Genomic DNA, 19,808 nt, shown 5'->3' with positions numbered 1-19,808 from the left:
ATATAAGATATGTCCATAACTTAAACTACAAAAAATAAATCTTAGAGATGTACATGATTAGCATTCATATGAAAAATGTTTTGTTCAAAGACTGCTTTTTTCATTAGGAATAAAGCCTTTTCAGGTCATGGTCTCTGGGTCCTGGGATTGAGCCCCACATGGGCTCCCTGCTCAGCGGGGATTCTGCTTCTCTTTCTCTCTCTCCTTTTTTTTTTTTTTAAGATTTTATTTATTTATTCATGACAGACACAGAGAAAGAGAGAGAGAAAGGCAGAGACACAGGCAGAGAGAGAAGCAGGCTCCATGCAGGGAGCCTGACGTGGGACTCGATTCTGGGGCTCCAAGATCACGCCCTGGGCTGAAGGCAGGCGCTAAACAGCTGAGCCACTGGGGCTGCCCTGCTTCTCTCTCTCTATCCCTCCCCATCACTCATTTTTTCTCTCTCTCTCTCTCTCTCAAATCAAATCTTTGGAGAAAATAAAAAAGAAAGAAAGAAAGAAAAAGAAATAAGCCTTTTCCTTTACCTGATGTGCAGCTCTGGAAGATTTAGAGAATTGTTTTTCCAAAATGTTCTTCAAATCTACTGGTAAACTCCCTTGTGAACTAGAACTAATAGAGAAAAATGTTTTGAGTTATCTTAAAATAGTTTTGCTTATATAAAGATAAGAATATATTTACAGAAGGCCATTTTTTTAAAAACTGTAGTTGACATACAATGTTACATTAGTTTCAAGCATACAATGCAATACTATACATTATACAAAGTTCACTATAATAAGTGTAGTCACCATGACCTGTCACCATACATTTTTACAGTATTTTTTACTACATTCCCTGTGCTGCAGGTGAAGGTCATTTTAAACACTGAATAAATGGAGTCACAAGTTCCTCCTTTGAAGTATTACCAAAAAGTCAATTCTCCTCAAATTAATCTCTTAATACAATGAAATCGCAATAAAATCTCTGTAAAATTAGAGATGGAGGGAGACCAGAATTATGAAGATAATATAGAAGAAAACTTAAAGAAAAATAGGAAATTGGGAAGATTTACGCTGATCATCAAGTTATTCCACATATGGTCATCAATAACACAGCCTTGAAACAAGAAATGTGCTCATTAAACACTGCAAGGATGCTCCATCTCTTAATGAAAATCTAATAATAAGATAGAACTGTTTCTGAAAGTCTGACTCCCAATGCTGGTGAGGATAATAAGCAAGATTCAGGAATTCTATGTGGTGTTTGCTGACACCAAATAGTTGCCATTTTCCACATCAATTCTCAATTTGAAAACAGAATCAAAACATCAGAAAAATAAATTTATCTTTAGCAGAACAGTTCAGAATTATAACTATGCATGACCCTGTATGTTTTTGGTCTCCTTTGAGGGTTAAGTAGGGAGAAGGGGAAGACTTAGGATTTTCCTTCTGAATAATAGAACAATATAGTACCTATGCCCCTGCTTTAAATTTAATTTTCCTAGCAGCATCATTTTTTTTTTTAAATGAGGCTTAACTATTTCGCTTAGTGCTTTGCTATTCAAGCCCTTCTTGAAGCACCTACCAAGGAATCAGCCTTACACGAAGAAGAGAAAGCTGACAGCTGGTGTAACTATGGCAGAAATGATTTTGCAGGGCCTCCAGAGTCACTTTTCTTGACCTCATGATTTTCTGTATCCATTTTAAGATTTATAATCTCACTTTGCAATCCATATATGTCTTTGTAGGCAATGGGGGGCATTAATTATAAAGATAGGTGGCAAGAGTTCCTACTGTTAATTTGCAGGGGGAAAGGGATATTTGATAGAACTTTTAAGTGGTTGCTTCATTAATGAACACGTTCCTTTAAGGAGAACTACTTTCTTAAAAGGGCCCCTAAAAACACACAAACCCATGCCTGTATGTGCAGAGTAAGCACCAGATGGCCAAGAACTTGTTAATGGAGAATTCCTAAAGGAAGCCTCTAGAGAAGCAACTGTGGGAGAGGTGAAGTAAGTAAATAGGGAGAAGACATAATTCTCACTTTATACTTCTCTGAATATTTTTTTCTTCTCATGAGCATGTATTTTGTGATTTTTAAGAATTAACGCTGATAGATCTCGTATTCTATGCCTTTCAGATATTGGCTAACATTCAGATTTAATAATCCTTTGGCTAAAACTGACACACTCCACAAGATACACCCTTGATATGTGAAAGGGATTTTAGTACTCATTATATAGCTACTACTTAAATGATCCTTTGTTTTTCCCCTTTTACTTTTTTCTTAAGAGGAGGCTATGGGGGGAGGGGCAAAAATAAAAAACATACCTGAACTTCTCCAATTCATTGTTTCGAGATTTTTGTTTTCCTTTGTATTTTGGAGTCTGACCTGTGAATACAAAGTATTTGTTCCTGAAACCTGTTCATAAAAATCAACAAGCCTGAAAGCAAATTAATTGAAAATATGTAAATTGGAATAAGCAGCAAAGGAAACATTTTATGTAACTACAAACAGGTAAAAAAAAAAACAGCTAAGATGACACAGGTCTATGTATACTATAAAATTGTGAATGTAAATTACAATATTATTTAGATAGGTCATAGTTCCTATTTTCAGGTAGTCTATAATCAGATGGGGAAAAAAAGACAGTCACCAGTAATTACACAACAACCACCTTTAGGAAAAAGAGAAGATAGCATGCTGTTACTAACATATTAATTCCATAGTAACTGCTCTTATAAACTCACTGAGGTGGAAATCATTAAATTTGAGTGGCCAGGAAAAGTATTAGTGGGGATGCAGCATGTGTATTTAGCTTTAAGAAACAAGTAGAACTTGGGGCACCTGGTGGCTCAGTTGGCTAAGTATCTGATTTTGGCTCAGGTCATGACCTCAGAGTCCTGGGACAGAGCCCACAGCAGCTCTATGCTCAGCGGGGAGTCAGCTTGTGTCTCCCCCCGCCCTACTCCTCCCCCTGCTTGTGCTTGCTCTCTAATAAATAAATAAATACAATCTTAAAAAACGAAACAAACCCAAGAATGACATTCACTTTAAGAAACTCTAAGTAAACCTGTGTGATCTGGTGAGCTGGGTAAGAAGAGAAGGTTGGAAAAGGGTGGCAAAGGCCAGCTGAGGGGAGTGCTCGGAGGTCCTTTGCTTCTGATACTCCAGCTTTATGAGCCTAGCATTGGTCCCATGGGCAAGAGTTGGGGGAAACATGCACAAAGTTGAGTAGAAGGGAGCACAGGAATAGGGACAGGGTGTTTTTGATGGAAACTTTGGGGAGAGACAGCAGAGGCAAGTCAGAACCAATGTATTAAGAAGAGAATCAGAACCAAGCTGGTGGATGGCCTTAGAAAACAAAAGTGGCTTCTGGAAAGGCAAAAGAGTTTTAATTTGATTCCTGCAGTTTGATTTTGGGCAAAACTGTAGCTTTAACCCTGGGACCTCAATTTCTTTAACTGAATACAAATGCTGAAATGTGGGTGGTATTTATTTACTTAAATGTGCTATCCAATACTAACAGCCTAAGAAACATCAATAAATTATTTTTTTAAGATTTTATTTATTCATGAGACACAGAGAGAGAGAGAGAGAGAGACAGAGACAGAGACACAGGCAGAGAGAGCAAGCTCCCTGCAGGGAGCCCAATATGGGATTTGATCCCAGACCCTGGGGATCACGACCTGAGCCAAAGGCAGACACTCAACCACTGAGCCACTCATGTGCCCTGAAATATTAATAAATTAAAAGGTGTTTTCCAAAAGAAAAGTTTTATCTTCAAAGATATTTTCATGTGCTATTAGACTTACATCAGGTAAGACAATCACCTGAGTCTCCCTCTTTACAGTTTTCCAACATGCTAGCCAAATGGGAATGGCTAGGGGTAAATAGCTGGAAATGTGGCCCTGGAGCCTAAGAAAAGACAGAACTGAGGGAAGCAAAAGACAGAAATGGTTGCCAGAAACAGAAACACTGAAAAGAAAACAAAAGAGCCAACAAACAAGAAAAAGGAAAAGAGAGCGAGATGATCACTAACCAGGTCAGCAATCTCACCAAAATAAACCTGGGATGAGCACATGGAAGACTTAGACAAAATACTTGTATCTAACAGCAACCTTGAGTCATCAAGAAAATCCATATTTTTCTTAAACTCTGTTTTAAAAGCCAGGGAAGCATATAATCCACTTTAGGATGATTTTCAACAAAATCTGGCCATGTAAAGGGAGACTGAGAAATAAATGGAGCATGAATTTTTGCTTCTCTGGACCCTTAATTTCCCAATGATGCCAAGTAAACAAAGTCCCACTGTGTGTCTGTGTATTTACTAGATGCAGAAATAAACATATGCACTAAGCACATACAAGTTAAACTGGTATCAGCCTAAAGCATTTTCAACATCACCCCCAACAGGGTGAAAGTTAGTTCTTAACAGATGAAAAAAAAAAATCTAACTTTTTAAATATATAAAGCACAGGGATCCCTGGGTGGTGCAGCGGTTTAGCGCCTGCCTTTGGCCCAGGGCGCAATCCTGGAGACCCGGGATCGAATCCTACGTCGGGCTCCCGGTGCATGGAGCCTGCTTCTCCCTCTGCCTATGTCTCTGCCTCTCTCTCTCTTTCTGTATGACTATCATAAATAAATAAAAATTAAAAAAAAATATATATATATATAAAGCACAAATGTACGTACAGGACATAAATGGATAAACAGTATTTGTGGTAGGAGGGCAAACAGGAAAAAAATATGTCTAAAAAGCCACCTGGGACATGGACAGGGTCAACTAATGAAATTAAAGCTGAAAAATACTGGCCTTGGGCACCTGGGTGGCTCACTTGATTGAGCATCTGCTTCAGCTCAGGTCATGATCCCTGGGACCTGGGATCAAGCCCCGAGTCAGGCTCCCTGCTCAGCAAGGAGTCTGCTTCTCCCTCTCCCTCTGCAGATCCCCCTACTTGAGCTCTCTCTCTCTCTCTAGTGCTCCCTCTCTTTCTCACTCTCTCTCAGATAAATAAAATCTTTAAAAATTAAAAAAAAAACAAAAACAAAACACTGGCCTCATGGAAATTAGGTAGCAGATCAAAGAGTTTCATCCTCCCTTTCTACATTTATTTGAATTTCTGAAATTAAATGTATTAAATAATATGAAAAGACCGAGCACTGATTTCAAATAAGTATTCAATGTTTTCTTAACATAGAAGCATTATAAAGTAAAAGAGCAACAGCAGATGTACGTGAGGTTCGTGCAAACATTGGGGCTGGAGTTTTAAGAACGCTACCTTAATTCAGCAACAACTTACTAAGGAAAAAACTTACCTGATGGTGGTAGAAATTCAGGATGACAGTCACAATCATCTACCTTCAAAGCTTCATCTACCACCTATCCATGAAAACAAAATTCATGAGATTTTCAAAAAATAAAGCCATAAAGCACTCAATTGCTAAATAATAAAACAGAATGGAACAGAATTTACCCAACAGCCTAAAATCAACAGATAATTAGGCCTAAGTGAGGGAACAAACAAAATGATATCTAGTGATAATATGACAAATTCTCTAATGATAATTCTACTTCCAACACCTGGCATGATGCCTGACAGATTATTTAATAAGTGTACTGAATAAATACTATTGCATCCTTCCCTGTATGCTCCTCTCTCTAACTGAATACAGCCTCCGAGATTTTCATTACTAACAATAAAAGGACTACACAGTGAGTTGGAAAAGCTCCTTTAAATGCCTACCAGCCACATACTCCAAAATATCATTTCCTTTTCTCTTAGAAAACCCTGGAGAGAAATATTAACGTGGACTTGGTGATATGTGCTGAGCTTTTAGTATACAACTGTCAGAGGAAAACTCCAATTGAGGATATCTAGGATATCAATTAGAGTCAGGATAGAAGGCCTAGAGGTGCCTCAAAAACCAAGAGGCCTGGGTGCTGGTAAGCACAGTAGGGAGTCAAGGCTGGGGACCACTGCTGGGAAGAGCAACAGGAGGCTACACAAATGCCACACAAATGCCTCAGGCAGAGATGGGGAAGGCGTGCCCCCAGGACCAATATAACACAAGTCCTGTGGGCGAGCTCATGCAGTGCCAGGCAGCCGAGTAGACTACAAAAAAAAGGGAGGAAAAGAAAAATTGGAAGCACTGTAAGAAGAAAAATCGGAAGCACTGTAAGAAGGTCTGGTGACATGGCCACCAGACCTCACTGTCACTCATTCCCCAGGGGCTGTTTGAGAGACATGTAAAGCAGGAAAGGCATACAAAGAGAACTACCCAAGTGGTAAAATGATATTTAGAAGAACACATTTTGAAAACACACCAATGTGATTTCAAAAGAAACTCTGTGACAGGGCAGCCCCGGTAGTGCAGCGGTTTAGTGCCGCCTGCAGCCCAGGGTGTGATCCTGGAGACCCGGGATCGAGTCCCACATCAGGCTCCTTGCATGGAGCCTGCTTCTCCCTCTACCTGTGTCTCTGCCCCCCACCCCCCTCCCCGTGTTTCTCATGAATAAATAAATAAATAATTCTTAAAAAAAAAAAAAGAAATTCTGTGACACTGAAATATTTTCCTCATGTAGACGAAGGACATAGTGGAATATTTATTAAAAAGAATCATTCTCAAAAAAAAAAAAAAGAAAAAAAGAAAAGAAAAAGAATCATTCTTGGGACACCTGGGTGGCTCAGTGGTTGAGTATCTCCCTTCAGCCTGGACTTGATCCCGGAGTTGTAGGATCGAGTCCCACATCGGGCTCCCTGCACAGAGCCTGCTTCTCCCTCTGCCTGTGTCTCTGCCTGTCTCTCGTGAATAAATAAAATCTTTAAGAAGAAAAAAAAGAATCATTCTCTTTGCTTTCATTGGAAAAAGGAATTCATATCATCAAAATATTTAATTTCCATTATTACTGGAATACTATTGTAAAAACATGAGACTATCTATAGTTGAAGAAATCATTTTAATTTTCGTTTTTTACTGAACCTACCTTTAGATTCTGATTACCACCGTTTGCCATTTCGCGGTTAGTTTTTCTGGAATCTTTTTCAGTTTCCACAAAGTTAAGTGAAGTACTAAATGCAGGTGCTGATAAACTAGGTATGTAGGCCCTGAATAGGAAATAAAAGAAATAATTTATTTCTGCTCATTAGCATGCATTTTTAAAAGTTATCCTTCAAATAAACAAGTTCCAGCAAATATTGCCTTTTTTCCTTGGAAGAAGGGTAATACTTAAAAGAATCTACCTCTGACATTGGGTTTTATATACAAATATTACTTTAAATTTCATAGTAAAAACTCAAAATAGATTAAGAACAGTTCAATAATATATTCTGGTTTCTAATATTAAAATAAGTAAGTCTTCTGGTTTTAAATTTAACAGCTTCAGTATCTTAGGCATCTAACATATGTGGAGGAAAAAAACATCTATTTTAATTGCCAAGTAATAAATACAGAACCCTGGCTGCTATTTGTTTTCTTGTGAGCATACTTGAATCTGTCTGTTGTCTATTTCTAACAGAAAGCGTCCTAGTCTTAGAAAAGAACCAAGAGGCTGGATGTACATGTTTTCAGGACAGGAGCTTAGAGTTAAAGGTACAGACTGTGTTCTGTTCTCTGCTGTCATGACCCTCAATTGAAAAAGTACTCCCATCCAAGCATAATGACATCCAATTAACACTTCACCCATATTTTCCCAGAGGTTTAGGCTACTGATCTCCCATAAATACACATGCAAATGGCTCAGTAAAACAGTCCACAAAATAAATCTGACATTCACAGGTCACCTGATCTTAGACACAAACCCTTCTTCCTTCTCTCCTCAACTTTACTGTGGTTGCTATGAGCCACAAAGCATCAGATACAGTAATTCTGAAATTTATAGGGCAGAGCCATCCCAAGTAACAGCTACTGATCTGATTGGTATTGACTCACCTGCTTTCATAAAAGGCTTTAATTGGATTTCTAGTTGGTGTTCGACCTATAAAAACCAATCACACACATACATAGTAATCAGTGGATTGGCAATACATACTTTGAAGAGATTTTCAAATATCCTTTAAGTTGACAGTAAGAACATCAAATTTACAGAACTGAAAAATAAACCTAAATAATTCTTATTTCCAGATGTTTTTAGTTTTCAGGATAGCTTCAGCAAAATGTTACATAGCCTTATTTGACATCCCATTACATTGATCATTGACTACATGCAGCAGTATATAAATCCAAATCAGAGATGGTACCTGTCTTCAAGGAGCTCACAATCTTATTTATAATCATGTTATGTTGGATGATAACAGCTCAGCTTCCTAAGACACTAAATACCCAAAGCAGAAAAAATAGGAAAGACCTATAAACTGAAAGCATAGAGTAAGGGAATTTCAGGCATTGGAGAAAGCAAAATCACTTAAGAAAGAAAACAAGTGAATGAAAATCTAGAATTCCTAGCCCGAACAGCTGATTTCTGATATATGTGTCTGTACCCACATACAGATGTATATAAGCGTATGTGTTCAGCATGCTACAGAATGAACCACACACTTGGTGCAAAAACATCAAACGACTCTACTGAAGGGTCTTTAGAAATGACTAAAATGGAGGAAAAAATTTTAAACAATTTTGTTTCAAAAGGCTTCATTTTCTTCAAAATCTCAAGGCATATTTTTCTATAGAAGAATAATCATTTGTTATGTTTCAAATAAAAATACAAATAATTTATAATTACCTAGTGGAATATAACACTAATGTACGTACTTCCACACAAACAGAAATGGAAAACTTCAGTGACTTGACCAAGATAATGTAACAAAATAAGCACAAATCACCTGAGAGTTGACTTATGATCCTCCATTAATCCAAGAAACACACCTTCAAGAGTTTTAAAGGGAATTCAACTGTAACCAAAGAATCTTAGGTGAAATACCTTGCAGGTCTTCTATTTGTTTTTGTAACTTTACATGCTGCTGAATTAGATCCTTGATTCCCTCAGGGTCATTTTTACAGAGTTTTTGAGCTTTTATGTTTGCTTGCAGGGCCCAGTCATATTCCCCCAGCATAGAAAGAGCAGCACAATAACGATAATGACCCTGTTCCAAAAGATAAATTTAATTTTTTCTCAAAAATATGCTTAAGTTAAAGAAAATAGATAAGGAAAAATATTTTGCTTGAAAACTGATTACTCAAAATGTTAGATTAGGATCCTACCAATAAAAAAATTTTTTAAATGTTAATACCTCTCAGGAAATAAAATTACCTAAATGAACTAAAAGTGAAATTATCAAAGTATTTATAATAATTTTAACTAGAAATCAGTATTTTTGCTTATGAGATTTTTGTACCCCAAAGAAAATAATTCAACCTTTATTACAGTTTACTAGTAAAGAACAAAATATATTACTTTGTGCCAAATAAAATACAAAAAACACTCATTATAAATAACTTTATTTTTTTCAAAAATATTTTAAGGTAGTAATAGTCTCTAAGTCATCACATTCCCTACATTTTCGAAATTAAACAAATTTTAGAGCTGGAAGGAACAATCAGCTTATAAGTGGTTTTTCGGACCCCCGAAGAGCATGATCACAAATAAGGGGTGCATCTAGGTTAGATCTTCCATTCAGCTTGTTCTTAATCAACTTTTAATTATTCCATCTCTAAGTGTTGTGCTTGGTTTTAAGAAAAGATCGGAAAATCACTCATTTACTCAATTCCAATTATCAGGGCTTTTGGTTTTGTTTGCTACAGAACCACATAGTCCTGTCTGGCCTGATTTATGCATTTTGGGAAATCTCTATCTCAAGGATGAATATTTTAATCTAGAAAGCTAATATAACCAAACCTGAGACTAACTCAACCACCTCTTCTAGCTACTCACAAACTGAACTTCCATTGAAGGCAAAGTATCTCCACTTGAGAACTGACTTACCGTGAGAGACGCTAGAAATTGGCCTACTGTCACACTTACTCAGAGGCAAACCAAAGAATACTGACCTTAGGACTTTGAGTCCAGAGTTTCTTCCTCTTTACTACAGATTTAACAAAGGACATTCTCACTCTATGAGAAACTACTGAGTCAGAAATAAGTGACCCCTTTAGGAAAGATGAGCTTTTCACTAAAAAAAAAGGCCAGAATCAACCACAGGGACCTTTGTTTATGCAGGTTCCATCCATATATAATCCTGTTCTGTGTACCAACCCAATCTGTAAATTCTGAAGCACTTTTTTAGCCAGACTATTTAGGCTCAGATCAAAGATTCCAATTCAGATTGCATTTGCTTAAACTTCGCTTTTCCTCAAAAGGCATATGAAGACAGATTTCTCAGATATGCTATAAGACTAACATCCTATCCTCCAGGAATATTCCAACTTCAAAATTTAGGTAACTACATAAAAAAAATAAGTCACAGCATAAAAAATATGATAGATTATAAACCATACCTGCTAAATTTGTAGAAAATATTTTTTTCTTTTCCTCATCCCCACCTCCTAATCTCCCATCTTCCTCATCTTTTGCTGGATTCCCTAAACTCTGTAAAACGTAGTATAGGGTCTACTGGTTGAGAAAGGAGTTTATTCAGATCTCACTGCTAAAGTTATCTGAATGAAGCTTAAATTAAAGGCATCTCAGAGTTTCCTGAACTCAAAACAATACAGTTTTGCTTTTCTTTGACACTACCTCATTCTATCACATATATAGAAATTTCCTGTTGTTATGTGCCTAGCATCCTCTCCTTTTGGGTGCCACAATGTCCCTACACCCCACAGTAATGGCAGGACTGGGACTAGTGCTCCATCCCAAAAATTAAGGGAGAGAAGTATATGACCCAGGAGACTGATCAATCGAAATGCACCATTTTCCAGGTCATAGGATCCGTCTATTCGTGGGTACATGGATCAGGATCAGTCTGAGGCATCCCTTAGTTGTAATATATAGGTACTAAAAGATTAGGTTCGGGGATCCCTGGGTGGCTCAGCGGTTTAGCGCCTGCCTTTGGCCCAGGGCGCAATCCTGGAGTCCTGGGATCAAGTCCCACGTCGGGCTCCCGGAATGGAGCCTGCTTCTCCCTCCTCCTGTGTCTCTGCCTCTCTTTCTCTCTATCATAAATAAATAAATAAATCTTAAAATAATAAAATAAAATAAAATAAAATAAAATAAAATAAAATAAAATAAAATAAAATAAATAAAATAAAATAAAATAAATAAAATAAAATAAAATATTAGGTTCCTTTGCCACTAGAATTAAATTATTAAGGATATGAGTTTGGGGCTCCTACTACATGGTAAAAGTCTTTTAAAAAATGAAGCCAAGAGGGATCCCTGGGTGGCGCAGTGGTTTGGCGCCTGCCTTTGGCCCGGGGCGCGATCCTGGAGACCCGGGATCGAATCCCACATCGGGCTCCCAGCATGGAGCCTGCTTCTCCCTCTGCCTGTGTCTCTGCCTCTCTCTTTGTGACTATCATGAATAAATAAATAAAATCTTTAAAAAAAAAAAAAATTGAAGCCAAGAGAGCCTACACTATGATTACCACTTCTGGTAAAGATGGAATTAACAGGGATTTGGATTTACACTCTTGCCTAAAACAAACAAACAAGGACAAAATATATGAAACAAAGGTTGGCAAGAAACTGAATATCAGGCAACAAAAGAAAGTGACCCCCAAGAGATGAGAAACACATAAAACAAAAGCCCTATGATTGATTGGTCCAGCTTACTGAATGGAATTTCTAAATTTCTAATTTCTAATGGAATTTCTATAGCACAGGGAGAAGGAACCCAGGCATGGACTGCAATTTCAGTTCAGGAGACAGCGACAGGAGTCCAGGAGAGCCAAGGTAGTGCAAGTTCACAGCACAAAGGGAGAGAGAGGAGGCTGCTCCACAGAGAACTCCAGAGATCCTCACATGGTGCCCCCACATTAAGTCTTGAGATGAGTACTAATCAGTACATACATGTGGGACAACTACCCAAAACTCAAACCAGGGAAAGAACCACTAGAAAGGCTAATAAGGAAACAACAGTCAGCATTCCCACAGGGCCAGGAACAATTCTTGTTTCCACCAGCCAGAGTGGAAAACATCATAATTCATGGAATAACAGGCAGAGTATTCAGAAGCATTTTGCTTCAGTTATAGATAAAAAGATAGCCCTTGACCAAATACCACTATGTTCCCAATCTATCAAAGCTTAAAACAGGACTCCAAAGAATTACACTGTTTCCAAGTAACTTTACTGCATCCCAAAATGAAGCTCAAAAATATTTACAGATACACAAAAATATCAGTAAAAACAATGTCTTGCATCCAAAAAAATATCATTAGGTATGCAAAGAAGGAAAATGTGATCTATAAGGAAGAAACAATCGAAGAGTCAGAAATGACACATATGATAGAATTGGTAGACAAGAACATTAGAACAATTATAAACATATTCCATTACATGCAAGAAACTAAAAGAAAGACTGAATGTATCTGAATGTATCAAGATGTGAAATACATAAGGAATACTCAAACTGAAATTCTAAAGATGGAAGTTTCATCATTTAAGATGAAAAATACATTGGAAGAAAATTGGGGCAGATTAGACATTGCAGAAGGAAAAAAAAAATCAGTGAACTCAATACAGCAATAGAACCCACCTAACAAGAAACACAGAATTAAAAGGGATAAAGGAGACTGAAAACAAAGCTAACAAAAAACCAAAACTGAGAAATGGGGAAAAAAATGTGTATAGATTCAGATCCAGTCATGCCTACAGGTAATGCCTAGACTTTTCAATTATGTGAACCAACTACTTAGGCCAAATCTGAGTTAGGTTTTGTCACTCACAAACAAGAGTCTTAATATACCCCTCAATATTAAAAAGTTCTTGTGGACATCTGTGAGGCTACTAGTTTATATGCTATATAACAATATCAGAAGGCAATGCAAAAAGAAATGTCAACAAATGTCTACTGATAATACCAGAAAAATTGCCACTCTTTGGTATACAATGACACACTCTCTTGAGCCTGAAAGCACGTGTAGGGCAGCTGGCATTGTATCAGTCTTCTCTATCTGGAAAGAAGGAAGAACAATGGCCCACCTTCACAGAAATCTAAAGAGAACCTTCTTATACAGCTTTATATCATAGAGGAGAGACTCAACAGACGTAGACTCATAGTTCGTCTAAAGTAGAAGTACAGAATGCACCTTGCACAGTTCACCTTTGCTTTGGAAGCTTAAGCCACCTTTTAATGAGCACTTCTTTCCAGTAAAATAAAATGAAAAAAAAAATGACCTAGATATAGTAACCAAATGTTTTTAATACGTACTAGGATTTGTGTTTTGCATCTACACAAATATTTCTACAATCATCACAAAACATTCCTATTTAAATAAAGTGAATGAACCCACATAAATATAGTCAACAGATCTTTGACAAAGATAACAAAGGCAATACAATGAAGTAAAGACAGCCTTTTCAACAGTGACACTGGAGCATCTATATTAAAAAAAAAAATGCATCTAGACCTTACATCCTTCACAAAAATTAACGTAAAAGGAATCATAGAACTAAATGTAAAAATGCAAAAAAAAGGTAATGACTTTAAAGACACAATACCAAAGGCAAGTACCATGAAAGAAATAACTGATAAGCTGGACTTTTTTATAAAAGATTTTATTTATTTATTCATAAGAGATACATGGGGGGGGGGGGGCAAAGACACAGGCAGAGGGAGAAGCAGGCTCCATGAAGGGAGCCTGATGCAGGACTCAATCCTGGGACCCCAGGATCACACCCTGGGCTGAAGGCAGGTGCTAAACCACTGAACCACTCAGGGATCCCCATAAGTTGGACTTTAATTAAATTAAAAACTGCTCTCTGAAAGTTGCTGTCAAGAAAATGAGAAGATAAGCCACAATCCAGAGAAAATATTTATCAAAGACTAATCTGTTAAGGTCTATTATGCAAAATACACAAAAACTCTTAAAAATTCAACAATAATGGGGATCCCTGGGTGGCTCAGAGGTTTGGCGCCTGCCTTTGGCCCAGGGACTCAATCAGGTTCCCTGCATGGAGCCTACTTCTCCCTCTGCCTGTGTCTCTGCTTCTCTCTCTCTCATGAATAAATGAATACAATCTTTAAAAAAAAAAAAAAATCCAACAAGAAAACAACCCATATAAAAACGAGTCAAAGATCTTAACAGACACCTCATCAAGAAAGGTATATAGTGGCAAATGAGCATATGAAAAGCTGCTCCACATCATATGTCATTAGGAAAATGCAAATTAAAGCAAGATACTACCATATACCTATTAGGAAGGCCAAAATTCAGGACACTGACAATACCAAATGCCAAGAAGGATATGGAGTAGCAGGAACTTTCACTTGTGGCTAATGGGAATGCAAAATGGTACAGTCACTTTGGAAAACAGTTTGGCATTTCCTTAAAAAACTAAACATATTCTTGTCATATGACCCAGCAATCATACTCCTTGGTAATTACCCAAAGGAGTTGAAAACATGTCTACATAAAAACCTGCACATAGGTATTTATATCAGCTTTGTTCATAATGGCCAAAACTCAAAAGCAACAAACATGTCCTTCAGTAGGTGAATTGATAAATCAACTGGTGGTGCATCTAAACAATGTAGTATTTATTATTCAGCACTAAAATGAAATCACTATCATGTCATGAAAAGACACAGCAGAAACTTAAATGCATATTATTAAAGGAAAGAGAAGGCTACCTGAGAAGGCTACATACTCTATGACATGCTGGAAAAGGTAAAACTAATGGAAACAGAAGATCAGTGGTTGCCAGGGGTTTGGACAGGCAAATCAGAGAATTTGAGGGACAGTGAAAATACTGTTTAAATCATGATAGGTAAATGTCATGATCCATTTGTCTAAACTCACATCATATATAACACTTAGGGGGACATCTGGGTGGCTCAGCGGTTGAGCATCTGCCTTCGGCTCAGGGCATGATCCTGGGATCTGGGATTGAGTCCCACAGCGGGCTCCCTGCGGGGAGCCTGCTTCTCCCCCTGCCTGTGTTTTCTGCCCCTCCCTGTGTTTTCTGCCCCTCCCTCTGTGTTTCTCATGAATAAATAAATAAATCTTAAGATATATGTATATAAAACACTTAGGAAGTGAATCCTAAGATAAACTACGGACTTTGGGTGATTACAATGTAGGTATAAATTATAAACCTGTGTATGTTTATCAATTTTCAAATTCTACCACTCAGCTGGGGTATACTGATAATGGGGGAGGCTATGCATGTGTAGGCTTACCTTCCTTTTAATTTTGCTATGAACCTAAACTTGCTCTAAAAATGGTTTTTTAGAGAGTAAAAATTTGGGGTACCTAGGTGTCTCAGTCAGTTAGGGATCTGCCTTTGGCTTGGGCCATGATCAAGTCCCATCAGGTCCCACACTCAGCAGTCTGCTTCTCCCTCTCCCTCTCCCCCTCCCCCCTGCTCATGTGCTCTTGCTGTGTCTCATGCTCTCTCAAATAAATAAAATCTTTAAAAAAATGAAAATTTTCCGTTTGATAAATTAAACCAGAAATAAATATTCTACATGAAGTCCTCAATGTAATTCAGCATGTTTCAGTACTCTTTTTTCTAAATTGACAATAGACTAAAATACCAAATGGTAACTCTAGAAGACTAACTTCAGGGTCTGGGTTTCGGTATTAAGAATTCTATCATCCAGGATGCCCAGGTGGCTCAGTGGTTGAGCGTCTGCCTTTGGCTCAGGTCGTGATCCCGGGGTCCTGGAATCGAGTCCCACATCAGGCTCCCTGCAGGGAGCCTGCTTCTCCCTCTGCCTATGTCTCTGCTTCTCTGTCTCTCTCATGAATAAATAAATAAAATCTTTAAAAAAATTTTATCATCCATAGAATAAGTATTTTAGAGTACACGCCAAATGTCAGGGTCAGTGATCAACAAAGATTCTGTATCAAGTACAAAGATGACTCATAGTAAAAATAGCAACAAATTATTCACTCTCAAACAGAAGCATATCCAGTGCTGGATAGTCAATCCAGTTTTGTCTTTTATTTGTAAAAGTGCCTTTACCTTTCTGGGCCTAATCTCTTCATCTGTAAAATAAAGCATTTAAAAAGACTCCAAAATTTAGATGCAGGAGTCTACCTGGGGCATTTCACAATCCCTAGGCCCCAATACACATTTTGGCCACATGAATCATTATCTGGGGGACTCTAAAATTCTATGACTAATATTCATTCTAATTTAAAAACAAATGATGTAAAGTCATGAATGAAGTCTGAAACATGTATCTTTCTGTGTCTTATCTAAAGCTTTACTTTAAAAAAAATTTTTTTGTGATTTAGGAATATATACAGTGATTAGTATCATAAACACCCAGAATTAACTGCTAACATTTTGTTATATTTGCTTTAGATTGTTTTTTACTAGAAGAAATAAAACCAAACAGATATGGCTGCAATCCTCTTTGTACCCTATCTTTCCTTCTCTAACTGCCCAGGAGGAAACATTATCACGAGTTAAGTGTTTTTCTGGCCTGTATGACGCTTTTATTGTTTTTTTTTTTTTTTTCATCCAACACCATTTTTTAGATCTGTAAATGTTGATAAGCCAGTTAACTTATTCCATCTGCAATCCAGTATTCGGTTCGTTCGTTCACTAAGTGCTTGCTATGTGCCAAGCAGTTGTCAGGCAGTCCAAATTCAAGAGAGAATCAACCAAACAAAAAAATCTGTCCTCGTGGAGCTCACACTGTACAGGACACACACTAAACATAGCTTAAATAATACACACAGTATGTTTATAATGTTAATCACCAAGAGGGAAAAAGTAAAGCAGGGAAAGAGGATAGGCAGGGGCAGGCTTGTCATTTTAGTAATGTGGCCAAGAAGCTTCCACCTAGGAGATTTTCAGTAAAACATGAAAGGAAATAAGGGAGCTAGCTCATACTCTGGGGGAAGGCATTCTAATTGTAGGCAGAGGTCAGAACAAGTGAAAACTGGGAGTGGACCTGGTATATTTAAGAAACAGGTGAGGAGACCAACAGGTCAACACACAGTGAAGTAGGGAGAGAGTGGTAGGTGTGAGGTCGGAGACATAATGGGTGTTTAAGAAGAGGGACAGATCAGAGCAGACCATCCCTGCCTTATCAATGGATATGTAGGTATCTGTAGTTCTATGCCATTAAAGCAACACTGCAATGACCATTTTGCATATCTTACCATGTGTACACACTACAAAAATGTTTGTGGGGTACACACACTCAGAATCAAATAATTACAGCATATGCACATCAGAGTGCTCTCCACTTCAGTTGCAACCAATTCTCACCCACTGGTTTATGGAAGTCCTGTTGGTATACACATTCACCAATACTTGGGACTACTGGTCTCTTTAATTTTTGCCACTCTAAAGATCTAAACAATATCATATTGGTTTACTTTTACTTAGTACATGCAGATCTGTTTGGAAGCTCTTTATTCTGCTCTCTTGGTTTTGTTTTTCTAACTGTACAATTTTAAGTGCTAGGAAATAGAACATAGTTTATTCTTATTGCCCATTCAGAATTTCTCTTCTGTGAAACGCTTGTTTATTCACTTGCCCATTTTCTACTGGGTTTCCTATTTATTGCAATTCTTTGTATATTCTGGATATAATCCCTATCAGTTATATATGTTATTTATATGACAAATTATCTCCTCTCAGACTAGGACTACTACATTCATGATGTCTTTTGACATACAGAAGTTTTTAAGTTTGACAGAATCAAATTTATAAGGACCCCCCCAACACCAAATTGTGCATTTTAGGTTACATAATAAATCCTTTCCCACCTGAAGGCTGTAAAGACAGCCTCCTACTACAATTCTCCTCCTAAGTTTTAAGTTTCATAGTTAAGTCTTTAATCCACCCAGGATGTGCAGATCCTGACATCTCAAACACTAAGGTACCCTCCAGATCCTCAACATTTCTACCTGCTTCTCATTCTCCTCAGACACATATGGCTTCTCACTGCTGCATTAAGTCTCCTTTCTGATTATGGAACTGAAGATTCCCCTCTCATATTCTTGAGTTTGGCATTTTATCCACTGTTTTTACATATAGATTTACATCCTGTACACAGATTTTTCATAAAGTTATACAGCAATACCTGCCCAATGTAAAGATAAAAGAAACCTACCTTCGTCCAATTGCTCTTCAGGATAGTGGCTCTCTTTCCATCACCAAGTGCATTTCTAAAAAGAAAAACAAGAAATATTCATTTTTATTTTTTAACAAAGGCAGTATAAATTGTGTATCTATTTGTACTTCTTGAATTTTCTAGAAATAACCTAGTTAAAAATAATTTTTAATTTTTAAAAATCCATATATGTCCATTATAGGAAATTTGGAAAATACAGAAAAGTAAAACAAAAGGAAAAAGTCACCCAGAGTCACAATCACAACTACCCAGGAATAAGTACTTTTCCTACTTCTGGAGTGTTTCCTACACATCTTGTCTACATCTTATCTATATCTAACTTTTTACTATCTGCATAGTTTTTCTACACTATTTTTGCACATCAGCAAGACTTCCGGTCTCCAGAAAGATAACTCCCAGATCTTTCATACATCAGGTAAACTACAGTAGACAGAGCATAAAAGCTGAGACAGATGGGAATTAAGTTCAATACAATCACTAACTCTCCTCGGGATTATTTAGGAAGTTTTTAAACTCTCTGGCCCACATTCTCATATGTAAAATGAGGATAATAATTAGTTTAAGCCAATCATGGCAATTTCATTCTCCTTTCTACTGACTGGTTTGGGGAGTCATATGACCCAGTGCTGGCCAATGAGAGCTAAGAGAACTCATCACTCTTAAAAAGAGATTACAAGGAAGAACAAAACTAGGTAACTTACACTATCAGACAGCAGGACCCACTAAAAGGCTATATATAGTTAAAAAAAAAGAAAAGTCTATCTAAATACAGATGACCTGACCAACAGATTAGGATAAACAAATCAGAAACAGATGCTTACATACCGTCACCTGATCTATACGACAAAGATGACCACTGCAGTGCGTGGAGGAAACATATTCTTAAGAAAGAGTGATGAGTCCATTAGACATTCATACCTATCTTGAACTCTACCTCTCATCTCACTAAATACAAAGTTAAACAATCAAGCCTTTAAAAGAAACACAGAACATTTTGGTGATGTTAGAGAAGGCAAAGACTACAAACAGAACCCAAAAAAGTGTTCATTATAGAAAGAAAAACTGATAAATGGCATTATGTTAAAGTTAGCATCATTTGTTTGTGAAAAAAAAGAAATATCAAAAGTGAAAAAAGCAAGCCAGAGTGTGAGAAGCTATTTCTAATACATATATTTGACCAATGACTCAAATCCAAAAAAAGTTTTAAAAACCTAATAAGACATTCAACTCAAAAAAGAAAGAAAGAAAAAAAAAAAAAACAGCAAAAGATTCAAACAGGCACTTCACAGGAAAATATCTAAGTGGTCAATAAGCATATGAAAAGATGCTCAACTTAAATATCCTTAATGGACTTAAGAAAATGCAAATTAAAATCACAGCACTGTATCACTACATACCCATCAGAATGTCTAAATGAAATGACACAAAATAATAAGTGTTAGTGAGGACATGGAACTGAAACTCTCATATGCTGCTGGCAGGAGTGTAAAACCATACAACCATATAGGAAATTATGTATGAAAGCTGAATATAAGCATACCCTCGTTCCAGCAACTCCACTCCTTAATTAGATTCTCAACAGAAATGAATACATATGTTCACAATGATACTATCTGTAAAAGCCAAATACT

General features: G+C 37.1%; 1 protein-coding gene across 12 annotated transcripts in view; it reads right to left on the bottom strand.

The window, feature by feature from the left end:
• TTC3 (tetratricopeptide repeat domain 3) overlaps positions 1–19,808 on the bottom strand; it is a 116,750-nt gene that overhangs the window by 66,904 nt on the left and 30,038 nt on the right. For 7 of the 12 annotated variants that reach the window (XM_072806933.1, XM_072806930.1, XM_072806935.1 and 4 more), the window contains 7 exons: positions 18,157–18,211; positions 8,900–9,062; positions 7,912–7,957; positions 6,968–7,088; positions 5,299–5,362; positions 2,310–2,370; positions 525–609 (listed from right to left, as the gene is read on the bottom strand). In XM_072806933.1, coding sequence (XP_072663034.1) covers positions 525–609; positions 2,310–2,370; positions 5,299–5,362; positions 6,968–7,088; positions 7,912–7,957; positions 8,900–9,062; positions 18,157–18,211 — 595 coding nt within the window. The remainder of the gene's footprint in view (positions 1–524; positions 610–2,309; positions 2,371–5,298; positions 5,363–6,967; positions 7,089–7,911; positions 7,958–8,899; positions 9,063–18,156; positions 18,212–19,808) is intronic. The other 5 variants (XM_072806941.1, XM_072806939.1, XM_072806940.1 and 2 more) reach the window with 1 other exon arrangement.

The sequence above is a fragment of the Canis lupus genome, chromosome 30, assembly GCF_048164855.1.
Source record: "Canis lupus baileyi chromosome 30, mCanLup2.hap1, whole genome shotgun sequence".
Classification (NCBI taxonomy): Eukaryota; Metazoa; Chordata; class Mammalia; order Carnivora; family Canidae; genus Canis; species Canis lupus.
This window is presented reverse-complemented; position numbering and strand designations above follow the sequence as displayed.